Here is a 14654-nt window from a genome sequence, read left to right on the forward strand (position 1 = left end):
TTTAAGAATCATGTCTTCCCATTTCCAAAGGATTGGATCCTGTGATGGGGAATCGTCAAACATCGAATCTCCAAAGCATAGATCGTGTGTGCAGTGATACGTTTCTTAGTAACTGAGTAATTACCAACATATGCAAATATCATAATCGACCGCATCACGCAATTAGGAGACGGAGAATTAAGCTCGAAAACGTTGTTGGGCATATTGCCCATAATTTACTTGGAAAAAAAAAAAATCGCATAATAAATTTTACTACTGCAAGTGCATGAATGTTTCTGCACACTCACCCACTCGCTATTGGCCTAAAAAGTAATCAAGATACATTTATTAGCGAGGATGAGTGGTTTAAATTTGAACTAACAACTGAGACTTGGTATCCTATTCGTGATATATATATATACCATAATTGTTCATTCTTATTCAGTATTTACTCTAGCCTGTTTGTAAATCGCCTGATACCTGTATGCGTGGAAATAATGCAAAAACAATTCATCTCACATACGACTCTGGCTCAAGAACATTAGACGCTTTTGGGCGATGGCTGATGCTGCCCGACACTACTTACCTTTCAGCACTTACTGCCAACAATTACCTTCCTTGCTTGCGCATACCACGATCACCACTCAACACCGAAACTAGAGAACTTATTATTATTTACTTTACAAAGACATAAGTAGAGAATTTCCTCACCTAAGAGCAGCATCCCCGTAGCCTTTCAAACGACGTGGCTGCATGTGAAGGGAAGGCACTCGAGTGTACGGAAAATTAGAGTAGAATAACCCGATTCTCTAAGATTAATAAATTAGGAACAGAAAATTAATATAAACTATAAATAAATGTTGGTCAATGATAATATGGTTGTCATCTAGAAGTCATAAATGAATAAAATGAGTAACCCCACGAAAAAAAAAAAAAAAAAAAAGAACCAGGAAAGGGACACAAGTAGGAAAAATATATATATCAAGTTATAACATCTTGAGTTCTTACCAGCCTCTTCCAGTCTTCTGTAGACAACCCTGATGTTCTGGGGATGTTTTTACCTATCTACCGATCTCCTATATGCCCTTGATTCCATGGTACAGGTATATATATTATTTACATCCATCCATCCATCCATCATCCAATCCTACGTTGCCCCATGAGGAGCGTAGGAGCCCGAGGCTTGGCAAGTTGGTCCTGACATTTAAGATGAGAGTGACCAGCCTCACTCATCCCTGAATGGCATATATTTACATACTTATGAAGTATGTTCCTTTTCCGTATGTTTGGTCGCTGCTTTTTATAATCCATATTGTTTTTGTCTGTTCTCTGGTTATCATAATTCTATATATTTTGATAATGAAAAGTAAGGTATCCATAGAACTGATCCAGTTCACCTTGCTAGGCCCTAAACAGAACATCACCAAGCCCTCCATTTACCATCAACGTTTATATTGGATGATATCACGATGCATATCCAGGCTGAAGAACAGACCAACACAACACAACATACATAACTGAACCCTGAGCAACACGTAGGGCGCAGACAACATAACACACATAATGGATCACTGCACAGCCCTTGCCACACTAGGACGCAGAAAACATACCATAACTTGTGTAGTCACACAAGGACGCAGACAACATAACACACACAATGGGGCACTACACATAAGGCTAAATATTATCTTTTATTCTTTTTTGGCGGAAAACACTTTCCGAGGCTTCTTTGGTTCCTTCTTCCTTGCATAAAAAATGACACTAAGACGCAAACACATCATCATCGGAAATCAATGGGACGACCTCATAGGGACAGTCGTTTACCTGCGGTCGACGGGTCTGCATGGCCATTCGGACTGGGGTTAAACACAATGAATAGTTTTTAATCTTTCCAAGTCTCTCTCCTCCTGATAGAGAGAGAGGGAGGGGGGAGGACAGGGACAGGGGCAGGGACAGGGATAGGGATAGGTGTGAGCGAAAGCGCAATAGGAAGAGGGACAGGGATGGTGACAGGTATAGGGAAAGAGAGAGGGACAGACAGGGACAGGGCTAGGGACAGGGGCAGGGGAAGAGAGAGAACTGATCGTCATTCTTTTTCCTTTTTTTAATCTGTCCTCAGGGGAAGATGGCGCAGGCGAGCAAGCGAACTACGGTGAGCCTGGTGGTGGTGGCCGTGTGCTTCATAATTATCATCATTATTCTGTGTGCTTCACCGCCTAAGGGGACGACGTATTATGCGGTGAGTGTTATATTTATTCTCTCTCACTCTCTCTCTCTCTTTCTCTCATCATTATTCTGTGTGCTTCACCGCCTAAGATGACTGCATATGCGATTAGTGTTATCTCTATGCTCTCTCTCTCTCTCTCTCTCTCTAATAGCTCTCCTCTTCTCACTATTTTTAGGAACAAGGAAAAAGCCGCCAAGGACTGACGGGCGTCCTTACAGAATCTCCCACCACGACCACCGCATCCACCACTACCACCACAACTGCCAAAACAACCCTAGCAACCACTACCACAACCACCACAACAACTCCACCAACCACTACCACAACCGAGAGTTTTCCACCGCCGCCGCCACCTACCACCACAACCACATCACCCACCACCACACCCTCCACAGTGCCCACCACATCATCTACCTCCACCACAACCCAGGAACAGACGTTTACGGAGCGGCCTGAGGAAGAAATAACTCCCAGCTCCGAATCAACCTCCACTGCCTCAACCTCAACCTCCACTGCCTCAGCCTCGAGTCCTATCACAGCCGCCTCGTCAAGTTCAACCACTGCTACGACAACTGAGGAGGGCTTTGTGGAGGAGAACACCACTGCTTCTACGGAATCTCTAACCACACTCTCCACCACCACAACACCGTCTACAACCGAGGCAACGACAACTGAGGAGCTTTTCACAGCGGACAGCAGCACTACTGTCACACACTCTTCTACCACATCGTCTCCTACCACATTGTCTTCTACCACACCGTCCACTACCACACCATCTACTACTTCATCACAACCAGTTCCAACTCTCGGACTTATACCAAGGGAGGAGGAAGGTAAGTGGTGGTAGTAGAAGTAGTAGTAATATACGGTGGTAGTAGTAGTAGCAGTAGTAGTAGTAGTGGTAGTAGTACGAGTAGTAGCAGTAGTAGTAATACAAGTAGCAGTAATAGCAGCGGCAGCAGTACAGTGGTAGTAGTGGTGTTGGTATAATTATTTTTATTATTGTAGTAGTAGTAGTAGTAGTAGTAGTAGCAGCAGCAGCAGCAGGAGGATGAGGAGGAGGAGGAGGAGGAGGTGGTGGTGCAGTTGAAATTACCGACGACACAAGTGAAAATGATCTGCCTAATTATTATCCCATTAGGCTATCAATAAATGTACAGTAGCTCCTTAACGGCTGAGAACTGGACCCATTTTGATATAGTATTTAGCCTTCAAAATCAGCCGAAGAGTAAGATCCTGAGGCGGAATGGTAAGAAGAGAGAGAGAGAGAGAGAGAGAGAGAGAGAGAGAGAGAGAGAGGGAGACCATGCATGACAAAAACCATTCTTCGTGACTATTTCAGAGGACGTGTGCCTGACCCCACCGTGCAAGTCACTGGCTGCAAGGATGCTACACATGATGGATCACACCGGCGTCCACCCATGCCAGGTGAGTTAGGCCTATATGCATTTATCTCTCTCTCTTTGTCTGTCTGTGTATATAGCCAGGCGCCTCAATCTCTTACGGGATGGCCACAAACAATTCGCCTCCATGTCGCCCTGTCTTCTGCTATTTCTCTGCCCTCCTCCCAGCTAACACCCTCCCCCCTCTCTCATATACCTCCCTACACCATCCTTCCATCTCATCCTCGGCCTCCCTTTTCCTATCCCCTCCTCCACCTCATTCACAATCACTCTCCCAGTCAGTCTCTCGTCCTCCATCCTCCCCACATGGCCAAAGCACCTCAGTGTAGATCTCTTAACGCTTTCTATCACATCCACATACTCCCATACGTGTCTTGAAATTCACATCTTTTGGCTTAAGAAAATTAGGTACTGTGGTATGTTCACTCTATCTTGGTCCAAAGTTATCATACTGAGTTGTAATAATTTTTAACACTTGTTTATATTGTTATACTCTATTTACCTGGCTTGAAATTGACGTCACTTCGTTCATTGGCATATACTGGTATACCCTCTTCACATTTACTTGGCCTAGAATTGCTATATCTTCGTTCAGTATATTGCTATACTACCTTCACTTTAACTTGACCTCATATTGCTTTAACTTGGCCTAAAAATTCCATCTCACTATCTTGAATGTAGAGTTGTGACCAGATACTAATACTAGAATATGATGCTAGTCACGAAGAAGTGCTGTGGAAAGGGTATAGAGCCTTAATGTTGTCTTACTGTGCGACTGAGGTACGTGGATTAAACCCACAAAAAGGACGGGAATCTGAGCCAGGTTAAGGTGAACGAAATATAATTCTCCCTCCCCCCCCCTCTCTCTCTCTCTCTCTCTCTCTCAACTGTATTCTCTCACTTTCTCACCTACAGGACTTCTACCAATATGCTTGTGGCAACGTTTTAGACAACCAGTTCCTACAGCCGATGGATCGAAAGAAGATCACTGAGAAATATATCCATGGTGAGTCTTGCTGTCATCATTTTTTTTTTTTAAATTCATCCACGGGGAATCTTGCCATCACCCTTTTGTCTGTGACGCGTTTTGTTTACTTTTTGCTCTAGGTTTAGCATGAATTTGTGTTTGCTGGGATGATGATGATGATGATGATTACAACTACTACTACCACTACTATTTATTACTACCAACACCCCACACACTCATTACCGACACACTACACACTCTCAACCAACACACTACACACTCATTACCAACACACTACGCAATCATTACCAACATCTCACACTTCCTTTACCCCACTAGAGCGCCTGTTGAGAATTGACCAGGCAGACGGGATTCTAGGACCCCTGAAGACATACTATGACTCGTGCCGCAACCATCTCACCACCAACAGCACCAAGCGCAAGGAGGCGTTCCGAGAAATTTTCAGCGAGGTTGGCTATGATTTTCAACGTCAGGTGGATTCTGACCCTGATGTTTCGAGAATCTTGGCGCGGATGATGAAGATGAGCTTGTAAGTATTATATGTTGAAGTCTCGGCTCATAGATTAAAGCTGAGGTGAGTAGAATGATGAAAATGATCTTGCACGGCCGTAGATTAAAATGGAAATGAGTATGATTGTTAAAATTAGCTTGTAATTGATATCTGTTGGTGTCTGTTAGCCATACATTAAAAGTGAGGTAAGCTGCATGTTGAAAATGAGCTTGTTGGTAATATATGCTGGTCGCTGCCACTGATTAAAACAGAGGTGAGCTGGGGGATGAAAATGAGCTTCTAAGTAATATATATGTTAAGATCTCGGCCGTTGATTAAAAGAGAAATGAGCTTGTAAGTAATAAGAGGATGGCCCTTAGATGGCGCTCCGATAGAAATTCACATGGCGGTATTTTGCGTGTTGTGGGGACGGCTCAGCGATTTTTGTGGGTGTGGGTGTTGGAGTAGGAGAGAAGTAGATAATGCAGGGTAGACATTGCTGACACTGACTCAGCCGTCCCCGCAACACAGAAGAAATCGTAGGGAACAGAGGAGAAGCGTTATATTTGGACCACTGTGTATGATGATTAACGTAAAAGTTAAACAGTAACAGGTGGCTTCCTCCTTCGCTAACGAGTTAAACTGCTGTATTCACCACACACTGTTCCATCACCACCCAGCCCCCTCACCACACAGCCCCCGCACCACACAGCCCTCGCACCACACAGCCCCCGCACCACACAGCCCCCGCACCATACAGCCCCCCTCATTAGACATTCTCCTCAGCACCCAGTTCATTCACCTCACCACACCCTCTCATCACCCAGCTCATCACACCCCGTCATCACGCAGCCTCCTCACCACACATCCCTTCACCACCACCCACCCTCTTCACCGCACAGCCCACTCACCACGCACCACCCCTTCACCACACAGCACTCCCTTCTTCGACTTACGATTGGATGTGAGCGACATGGAGCCTTCAAAATTCGTCCTCAAACTGACCCCTCCGCTGGGCCAGACACTGCTGAGCGATGATGTTGCTGAGGCGGTGTGTCTTGGTCAGCAGAAGCAGAGCCTGCAGGATGCCAAGCTGCATGAACCCGAGTACAACATCACCGACGCCTATGGGGACTACAAACACTGTCTGGTTAGTACTCTATTCCTGTTTTCGTTTCCCTTTGTGGGTTTAAGTGCCAGAAAAGTACAGAAATTGCCTTGGTAGTCATGTGCCGCTGTTTAGTACCATTATTATTTTGTATTATTATTGCTTAGTGTGTTAAGTTGCTCGAAATGTACAAGGAGTGTCTGGTTAGTGGTGTATCGATGTTTAGTTATTTATTGATTGCATTTTCAGTGCTGTATTGGTGGTGGTGTATTTATTTTTGTTTAGTGGGGTAGAGTGCTGGGAAACTACAAGGAGTTGGTGCCATACTGATGCTTGTTTTCTATTTTTGTGTGGTGGATTAAGGTGCTCCAGCCGGATTCAGCCTGTAAAGGTTTATATCGGAGGGTTGGTTGCAGCTTTTCTCTCTCATAATGCCACTCTGGGGCGAGTGAGGCTGGTCACCCTCGCCTTAAATGTTGGGACAAAAAAAAAAAAGAAAAAAGAAAAAAAAGAAAATAGAAACAGGACTCGATAAGTGGATTACACCTTATCATGGTTTTACACGTGGCACCTGTTCCGCAGCGATTTTTGCCTCTTATTTGTGACTGATTACGGTTGCAGGAGACAGCCGGCACGCAGAAGAAGTTTGAAAGGATGAAAGAGGCTGTGAGAGACCTGGACCTGATGCAACACATTACAAACGAGACAGTGAGGGAGAAAGTCCTGAGTGCAGCCCGCATCGACACCAGCTTTTTCTACGAAGGAGACTCGGGGCTTTTGGCTGTAAGTATTTGTTTCTACTGAGGGTCCTCGCGCACGCACGCACGCATGTAAACGCGCGCGCGCGCGCACACACACACACACACACACACACACACACACACACACACACACACACACACACACACACACATACATACAGCCCTTTCAATATGAATGCCTTATTTTTTGTATGCACGGAAGAAGACCCAAAGAGATGTGTGACGGCATGTAAGAGATGAGGGGTCATTGGCGGAGGGAAATACAGACTGAGGATGACAGTTCCAGAGTTGACCTGTTTCATACATGGATGAATTATACTCGTACTCTTACCTTTACCTCCTGGTGGTAGACGGGGGTGCCCATCGTCCACTTACTTCATGTAGTGCTGCCTACTTCTTCCTTCATGTCTGTCATTCTTTTTATGTCAGTCATTCTCTATTCCTATTTTCCCCATCCTTCCTGTCACTGTTTATTACCCTCCTTTCCACTTCAGATGGCTCTACACAGTGTCAAGCCAAACAGTTTCCTGTAACTCAGAAAATCATTTACCACGCTGGGTGGTAACCATATAGCCAAATAGCAAAGTGACGTGGAACCTACTGTGGTACCCCTGTTAACTGGGTGGAGAGACGTAAATCAGGCGTCCACCGGAACAAAACTTAAACATCCACACTGATCCCTGCACCTCGCTGTGGCGAAGCGCTGTCAGCCACATGGGAGCATCTGCACGGGACGGCTCTGCAGGGGTGGTTGATTGCCTGTGGTTAATGGGTCTGCTCGAAGAGACAGGCTGGGATAGCACAACAACAACCACCTTAACATCCAAGGGTGGTTGGGGTTTATTGCTTAATGCCACCAGAAATGTCTGTTTTGAGTAGCCTAACCCAGGGCCCGTATGTTCCTGACGGGATAATCAAGGGACTGGATGACTGACTGATGGATGGATGGATAAAATCTTTATCTTTCACAGACTCTACCAGATGTCCCCACCAAACGCGACAAATTGCTGAAGAAGAAGTATGACCTGGTGAACCTTAGAGACCTTCAGGAGTCTTTCTTCACTAATAATGTGGTAGGTAGACGGTCCTCTACACCTGTGAATTATTATTATTATTATAATTATTATTACTATTATTATTGGTTGTAGTAGTAGCCGTACAGTAGGTCCGTCTGAAGCCACTATCCTCCTTTCGGGGGGGATGGGGAAGTAGCCGAGGGGTGTTTTAACCAGGCAATGAATTCGCCTGGTTATATCGAAGCCACCACGTGAAGGCTTCCCTCACCACCACTTCCTTTCACTGAGAATACTGGTAAAGATGGATCATCCTAACTACTATCTGTCCATCCATCCATCGGCCTATCTATCTACCCGTCTATCCATCTATCTATCTATCTATCTGTCTATCTATCTATCTATCTCTATCTATCAGTCTAGCTTTTTATCTGACAAGGCTGCCTATCTATCTATCTGTCTGTCTTTCTAGCCATCTGGCTATATCTATGTATCTATTTACCTATGTATCTATCTATCTATGTCTACCTTCCTACCTACCTACCTACCTACCTACATACATACATACCTGTCTGTCTATCTATATATCTATCTGTATCTATCCATTCATCCATCTATCTATCCATCTATTAGTCTATCTATCTGTCTCTTTATCTTGCCGAGTCTGTCTGTCTGTCTGTCTATCTGTCTACAGCCAGACATCATGATCTTGGATCCAGTGGCCACAAATGAATCGCCTCCATGTCACCCTGTTCACCGCTGTCAGGCTGCCCTCTATACAACTCACACACACCCATCCCTCATATGCTCTTCCGCCCCAGCCCTCCCCACTCATCTTCGGCCTCCTCCTTCCACCCCGTCCTTCCACCTCACTCTCATACACTCTCCAAGTCAGTCCTTCAATCTAACTGCTCTCCACCTCACTCACATACACTCTCCTAGTCAGTCTCTCAGTCCCCATACTCTACACATGGCCAAACCACCTCAAGGCACTGCTAATGTGTTTCAAAAGCTTCGCAGCAACGCCACAACGCTCCTTCACTTCATCATTAGTCGGAGATTTTCATTCTTTTGCAGCTTATATCCCAAAGCTCAGTGACAGTAAGACAATACTACCGCGCAGCATCCTTTCCATAGCACTTCTTCATGCCTAGCACCGTATTCTAGTGTTAATCTCGTGCTACAGTTCAATATTCATGATGGAGAGATAACAATTTTATGCCTCCACTCTGTTCACCTTAACTAGGAGTAAAATTCCCGCCTCTATACCATGAATGCTGAGCTGTAAGTAGAGATTAACAATAGATTATAGTGATTGCCAAGAAGTGGTTCCATGGAAGGGATTCTACCACTGAGCTACGGAAAATAAGCTGCAAAAGAACGAAAATCTCTGCCATAGTTACAATGCATGAACTGTAGTTGATTGTAATACAGCGCAGTAGAGAGAGATTTGAGAAAGACAAAATAAGGAAGTGAAGGAGCATTCAGTTGTTGCTATAGATGTTTTAAAGAACATTAGAAGTGCCTTCAGATGGGTTAGCCAGTTGGACAGAATAATGGATAATGAGACAAAGTAGAAGAGCGCAAATGATTAAGACAAAGGAATGGAATATATCGCATCTTAACTGAGTAACACTTCAACATTCATGATGAAGAGATAGAAAGTTTGCGCCTAAATAACGTGAGCAGACTGTTTGATATTTTAATGCCATACAACTCCAACAGGTGCAGTGGGACGTACTGCTTAATGAGCTGACGGGCAGAGACTTCGACATCGACATCACAAAGGTCCAGGTCTACTTCAAATCTGAGCTCGACAGTATATTTGAACTCCTCGAGGCAGAGATGAGGTACGCCTTGTATGTCGTGGATTTCTTAGTGTAGACTTGATCCATCCACTCATGATCTGGTATTTTTTTTAAAGCTTCATGAAAGGCGTAGGGGCCCGGGGCTAGGCTTCTGTTTCTACATTTAAAGCGAGAGTAACCAGCCTCATTCTTCAGGAAATGGTTTCATGAATTAACAAGAAACATAAGAGCATATGAAACAGAGAGGATAACTGCAGTAGGCCAGCTGTCTCATGCTAAGAAGCCCCTACAAAAGTGTGACTAAACAACTAGAATAAGACACGGATAACAAAGAAGAGTGCTCTCCCCCGCCCACCAAACCCTCCAGCTGAAGCCGACTGGAAATAGCAGTATAGAATAACTGACACGGAAATATTACAGGAAACTGGAAAAGGAGAGGCCATGTAGCTCGTTACTCACTGTACAGTAGAGTGACCTTAAGCTTACACTACATTCAGTGAGTGGATGGTGAGTGCCTCCAGCTACCACTTTTCACCAGTCTAATCATAGACTTCTTAACCCACTCAACTTAATTAACCTCATCCAACAAAGGCAGCGTCCACACCAGATGCATGCTGGCGCACGTGGGCGTTTGTGACTCAAAACTTCCGCCCACAACCACCTGCTCCAATAAGAAAATCATTTACAACGCTGGGTGGTAACCATAGCCAAATAACGGGATGACGCGGAGCCTACTATGGTACCCCTGTTAACCGGGTGGAGAGACGCAAATCTATGGACGTGCCCTAAGGATCTCATTCATTTGTTGTTAGTTCTTACGTTTTTTTTCTTGCATTGCATACTTGTAAACTGATATACATAAACAGCACAAAGAGATATGAAACAGTTGATTTGTGATCATCATAAAATTCTCAGTACTCAGAGATTTTCTGTATTGTAAAATCTGAAGTCTCTAAAAATCATATTATCTACAGCCGTGAGCAAACGTTCGGCCTTCATTGTGTCCTCTCCTCCATGTTTTTCATTCTTTCCCAAGCGACAGAGAGTAGTCTTCCTTCTCATACTTTTTTGTTGTGTGCTTCATATTGCTGTCACATAAAAATAGCTCACGTAACACCTTCCATACCTCTCCTTCCTCCCCATGCAACGGAATATCCTTCTTTCTCATACTCTTTTGTTGTTTGCTTCATATGCTGTCATAAGAGTTGTTCAGGTAACACTTTCCATTGCCACAGCCGGCAGTGAAGCGTCAATGAACTTTTGGTCAATGCTGTAGAGTTGGCTACAACAAATGTATTCACCAATAGTCCTTGTTTTGGAGTTTAAATTGGCAACATGTCCTGAACAGCACCGAAACATTAAAGAGTAACAAGAATCTGTTATACAGTACAGTAGTAGCGGTAGTAGAAGTAGTAGTAGTAGTAGTAGTAGTAGTAGTAGTAATAGCCGCCCCAGGTTCCTCTGATATGTGAACCATAGGGACTGCTAGCTGCTGTTCTCTTGCTCCTTCATTCCACCATCCTCCTTTTCGGGGATAGACAGGGAAGTGAGTGCTGATTGTATAACTGTCTTTTTTTAGAACCTCACTGAACAGTTGAACACTTTTTAGAACCTCGCTGAACGGTGGAACATTTTTTTAGAACCTCACTGAACAGTGGAACACTTTTTTTAGAATCTCGCTGAACTGCTGAACACTTCAAAGCCTCAAATGAACTGCTGAACAGTTTTTACAGCCTCGCTAAAGAGCTGAACATTTTTCCAGAGCCTCGAAGCATAGTTGAACACTTTATAGGACCTTGCTGAACAGCTGAACATCATTTAGAACCTGGGGTACAGTTGAAGAGTTTTAAGAGCCTCCTTGAGGAGTTGAAAATTTAATAGAACCTGGGGGTACAGACGAACATTTCAGAACCTCGCTGAACAGTTGAGCCGTTTTTAGAACCTGGGGGTAGGCTACAGTTGAACACTTTATAACCTCGCTGAACAGATGAACATTTTTTAGAACCTTGGGGTACAGTTGAACACTTTAGAACTTCGCTGAACAGTTTACATTCGTTTTTAGAACCCCGCTGAACAACTGAATACTCACTGAACAGTTGAACACTTTCCTCTCCTCACGGCAGTGACCCCACCACAATACAAAACATGCTGCTCCTCATGTGGACCGACTACCTATACACAAACTTAGTGGAGCCAGTCGGTAGTCCACTGGGATCCCCTGAGTACTGCTACAACGCTGCCGTCACCCTGATGCCAGACTACACCGCCTATCTCTACCTCAACAGCTTCTCCGACCTCAGCGACAAGAATACTGTGGTACGTCATTCACCAATGTCAGCCTTATTTTTTTCTTTTTCTTTTTCAAATTACCTCCGTCAACGAAGTTGGAGGAGGTTATGTATTCACCTATGTTTGTCTGTTTGTTTGTCCACGCGATATCTCCAAAAGTTCTCAGTGAATTTCAATGAAATTTTGTGGATGAGAGTGCCATGGGTTAAGGAACAATTGATTAAATTTGGGGGAGGATCCGGATCCTATGTATTCCACACATCTCCACGGATCCGGATCCGGATCCTTTTTAATGCCAATGGCATAGGAGGAGGTATGCGCTGTCTGAGTGCCTTCTATTTTCTTTCTTTTTTTATGTGTTGACTCTGAGCATGGGGTTAACACCCCTCTCCCTAAGACTCAGCAGTCCTCCTACATATTATACTTCATAGCTTAGTCTTGGGGTGGAGAGGGATGGCTTTACGTGGTGGCGCCGATATAGCTGGGCGGTCAACCTTCCTGAATTCCCTCCCTTGTTCCCTCAAAGGTGTATGGTGGTGCTGGATTCACATTCAGGCGAACCTGGGGCGACAACAACAACAACAACGACACCACCACCACCACCACCACCACCACCACTTCCAGAAGCTAGTCTATCCGGAATCCACTTTCAGATTGAGCAAATGATGAATACAAGCATGGACGTAGCCATCGAAATGATAGAAAGACGTGGCAATCCGGAAGAGACCGAGGGACTGATAAAAAAACTGAAGATGATGAAAGGCAAAACTGTCAGCCAAGAAATCGTCACCAAATTGTCTGAGAACTTGCAGGTGGGATATAAATACTTGTACTGGATATGAGTTCTTTGTGAGGATCATGTGCAGCTTACGCAGAGAGACAGACAGGGAAATAAGGAAGTGAAGGAGCGTTGTGGTGTTAATCTGGAAGTGATTGAGGGCGTTAGGGAAAATACTCTGAGATGGTTTGGCCATGCGGAGAGGATGGAGAATGAGGGGATGACTAGAGCACTGAGGTGGAGGATAGGAGGAGGAGGTGGAGGAGGGAGAAACTGAGGATGAGATAGAAGGAAGGAGTGGAGAGACACGAGAAAGTGTGAGCTTGAGGGAGGGTAGCCTGATGGCGGAGGACAGAATAACATGGAGGCGACTTTTTTTTTTTTTTTTTCCTGACCATCCCCTACGGAATTAAGGCCTCTGGCTATAGGTAGGTACTGCAGATTGTTTTCATCCCATGCTCTTAATTATGAGGTAGGAATGACTCTCCTTGGTTACTATAAAAAAAAAAATAGTCAGATTTAACCTCCAATATGACTACTCTTGGTCCTCAGGTAAGTTGAGAAGGGGCTACAGACCCATGTCAGGTGAAAAGAAACCGACTACAGTCATCACGTCAGTCTTAGGCCGCCTCCACATCAAACACTTGCTGGTGCGGGCGGGACTTTAGCATCACTGGAACCCGTGGAAGTTTCACTCACGCCCGCCTGTGTCCAGTGGGGCAACTTGTACGGGTTTCAGTGATGCAAAACTCTACCAGCACCGCCAGCACCCGCAAGCATTCGGTGTGGATGCAACTTTACTCAACTCAACTCATTTAGGATGAAATACTAAAATATCTGCTTGGTCATTGCTACTGGATTTGCCCTTTTTTCTTTCTTTCTTTCTTTTTTTTCTTTTTTTTTGTTTTGTTTGAACAATGGATCAAGGATCAACGTCCCAGTTCAAGATCAACTTTTAAAATTGTTATCCGATTTAAATCAAACATTGCAGAAGGGTTTAGGGTAAGGCAAGGATAGAGGGACTGGGTTTTAAAGACAATGGGTCAAATGCCAAGGTCTCAGGCAAGGATCAAAGGTCAAGTTCACAGGGTAGGATCAGTCAAAACAACTTAATAATGATGATGATGAAGTTTATGATAATAATAATAATAATAATAATAATAATAATAATAATAATAATAATAATAATCGTTGCAGGCGAGCCATCTTAACTTAACGGGGGATGACTTTCTACACAACACCAATCTGCTGCTGAAACGGAACCGGGAGCTGATGTATGATATGTATGAACGCACACCCCAGGAGGAAATTACATGGTGAGTGGATGGTAGAGACACAGGAAAAACATTGTGCTCCCAAAGTTTATTTGTGTTCTAATATAGCAACCACAGACGATTTTATACTTTTTAAGGCATATTTTCCGAACTGAGGGGAGATTTTTCAAACAGATTTTTCGAACTGAGGGGAGATTTCTCGAACTGAGGGGAGATTTTTCGAACAGATTTTTCGAACTGAGGGGAGATTTCTCGAACTGAGAGCAAATTTTCTTTTTTATTTGTGGGAGATTTTTTGGAGTGAAGGGAGATTTTATACACCTTACGGAGATTTTTCGGAGTGAACGGAGATTTTATATACTTTACGGAGATTTTTCGCATTGAGGGGGATTTTTCGAAATAGGGGAGATTTTAAAAATGGGATTTTTTTTTTTTTTTACTGGAGGAGAAAGCTTTTTTGAACTGAGGGAAATTTTTCAAACTGGGAAGATTTTTTTGAACTAAGGGAACAGACACACCCTTCATTACTTCTTTCA

At 44.1% G+C, this 14654-nt stretch overlaps 1 protein-coding gene across 1 annotated transcript in view; it reads left to right on the forward strand.

Annotated features, from left to right (window-relative positions):
• Positions 1–2104: 2104 nt before the first annotated feature.
• The window catches only part of LOC145396601 (neprilysin-1-like), a 20728-nt gene continuing 8178 nt past the window's right edge, over positions 2105–14654 (forward strand). The window contains exons 1-12 of the mRNA XM_080269975.1: positions 2105–2131; positions 2637–3039; positions 3549–3634; positions 4525–4615; positions 4916–5126; positions 6024–6237; positions 6817–6978; positions 7928–8029; positions 9695–9819; positions 11901–12093; positions 12720–12878; positions 14042–14160. Of these exons, the coding sequence (XP_080126101.1) occupies positions 2105–2131; positions 2637–3039; positions 3549–3634; positions 4525–4615; positions 4916–5126; positions 6024–6237; positions 6817–6978; positions 7928–8029; positions 9695–9819; positions 11901–12093; positions 12720–12878; positions 14042–14160 (1892 nt within the window). The remainder of the gene's footprint in view (positions 2132–2636; positions 3040–3548; positions 3635–4524; positions 4616–4915; positions 5127–6023; positions 6238–6816; positions 6979–7927; positions 8030–9694; positions 9820–11900; positions 12094–12719; positions 12879–14041; positions 14161–14654) is intronic.

Source organism: Coenobita brevimanus, chromosome 38 (assembly GCF_032717465.1).
Source record: "Coenobita brevimanus isolate Jiangsu-jjx chromosome 38, ASM3271746v2, whole genome shotgun sequence".
NCBI lineage: Eukaryota > Metazoa > Arthropoda > Malacostraca > Decapoda > Coenobitidae > Coenobita > Coenobita brevimanus.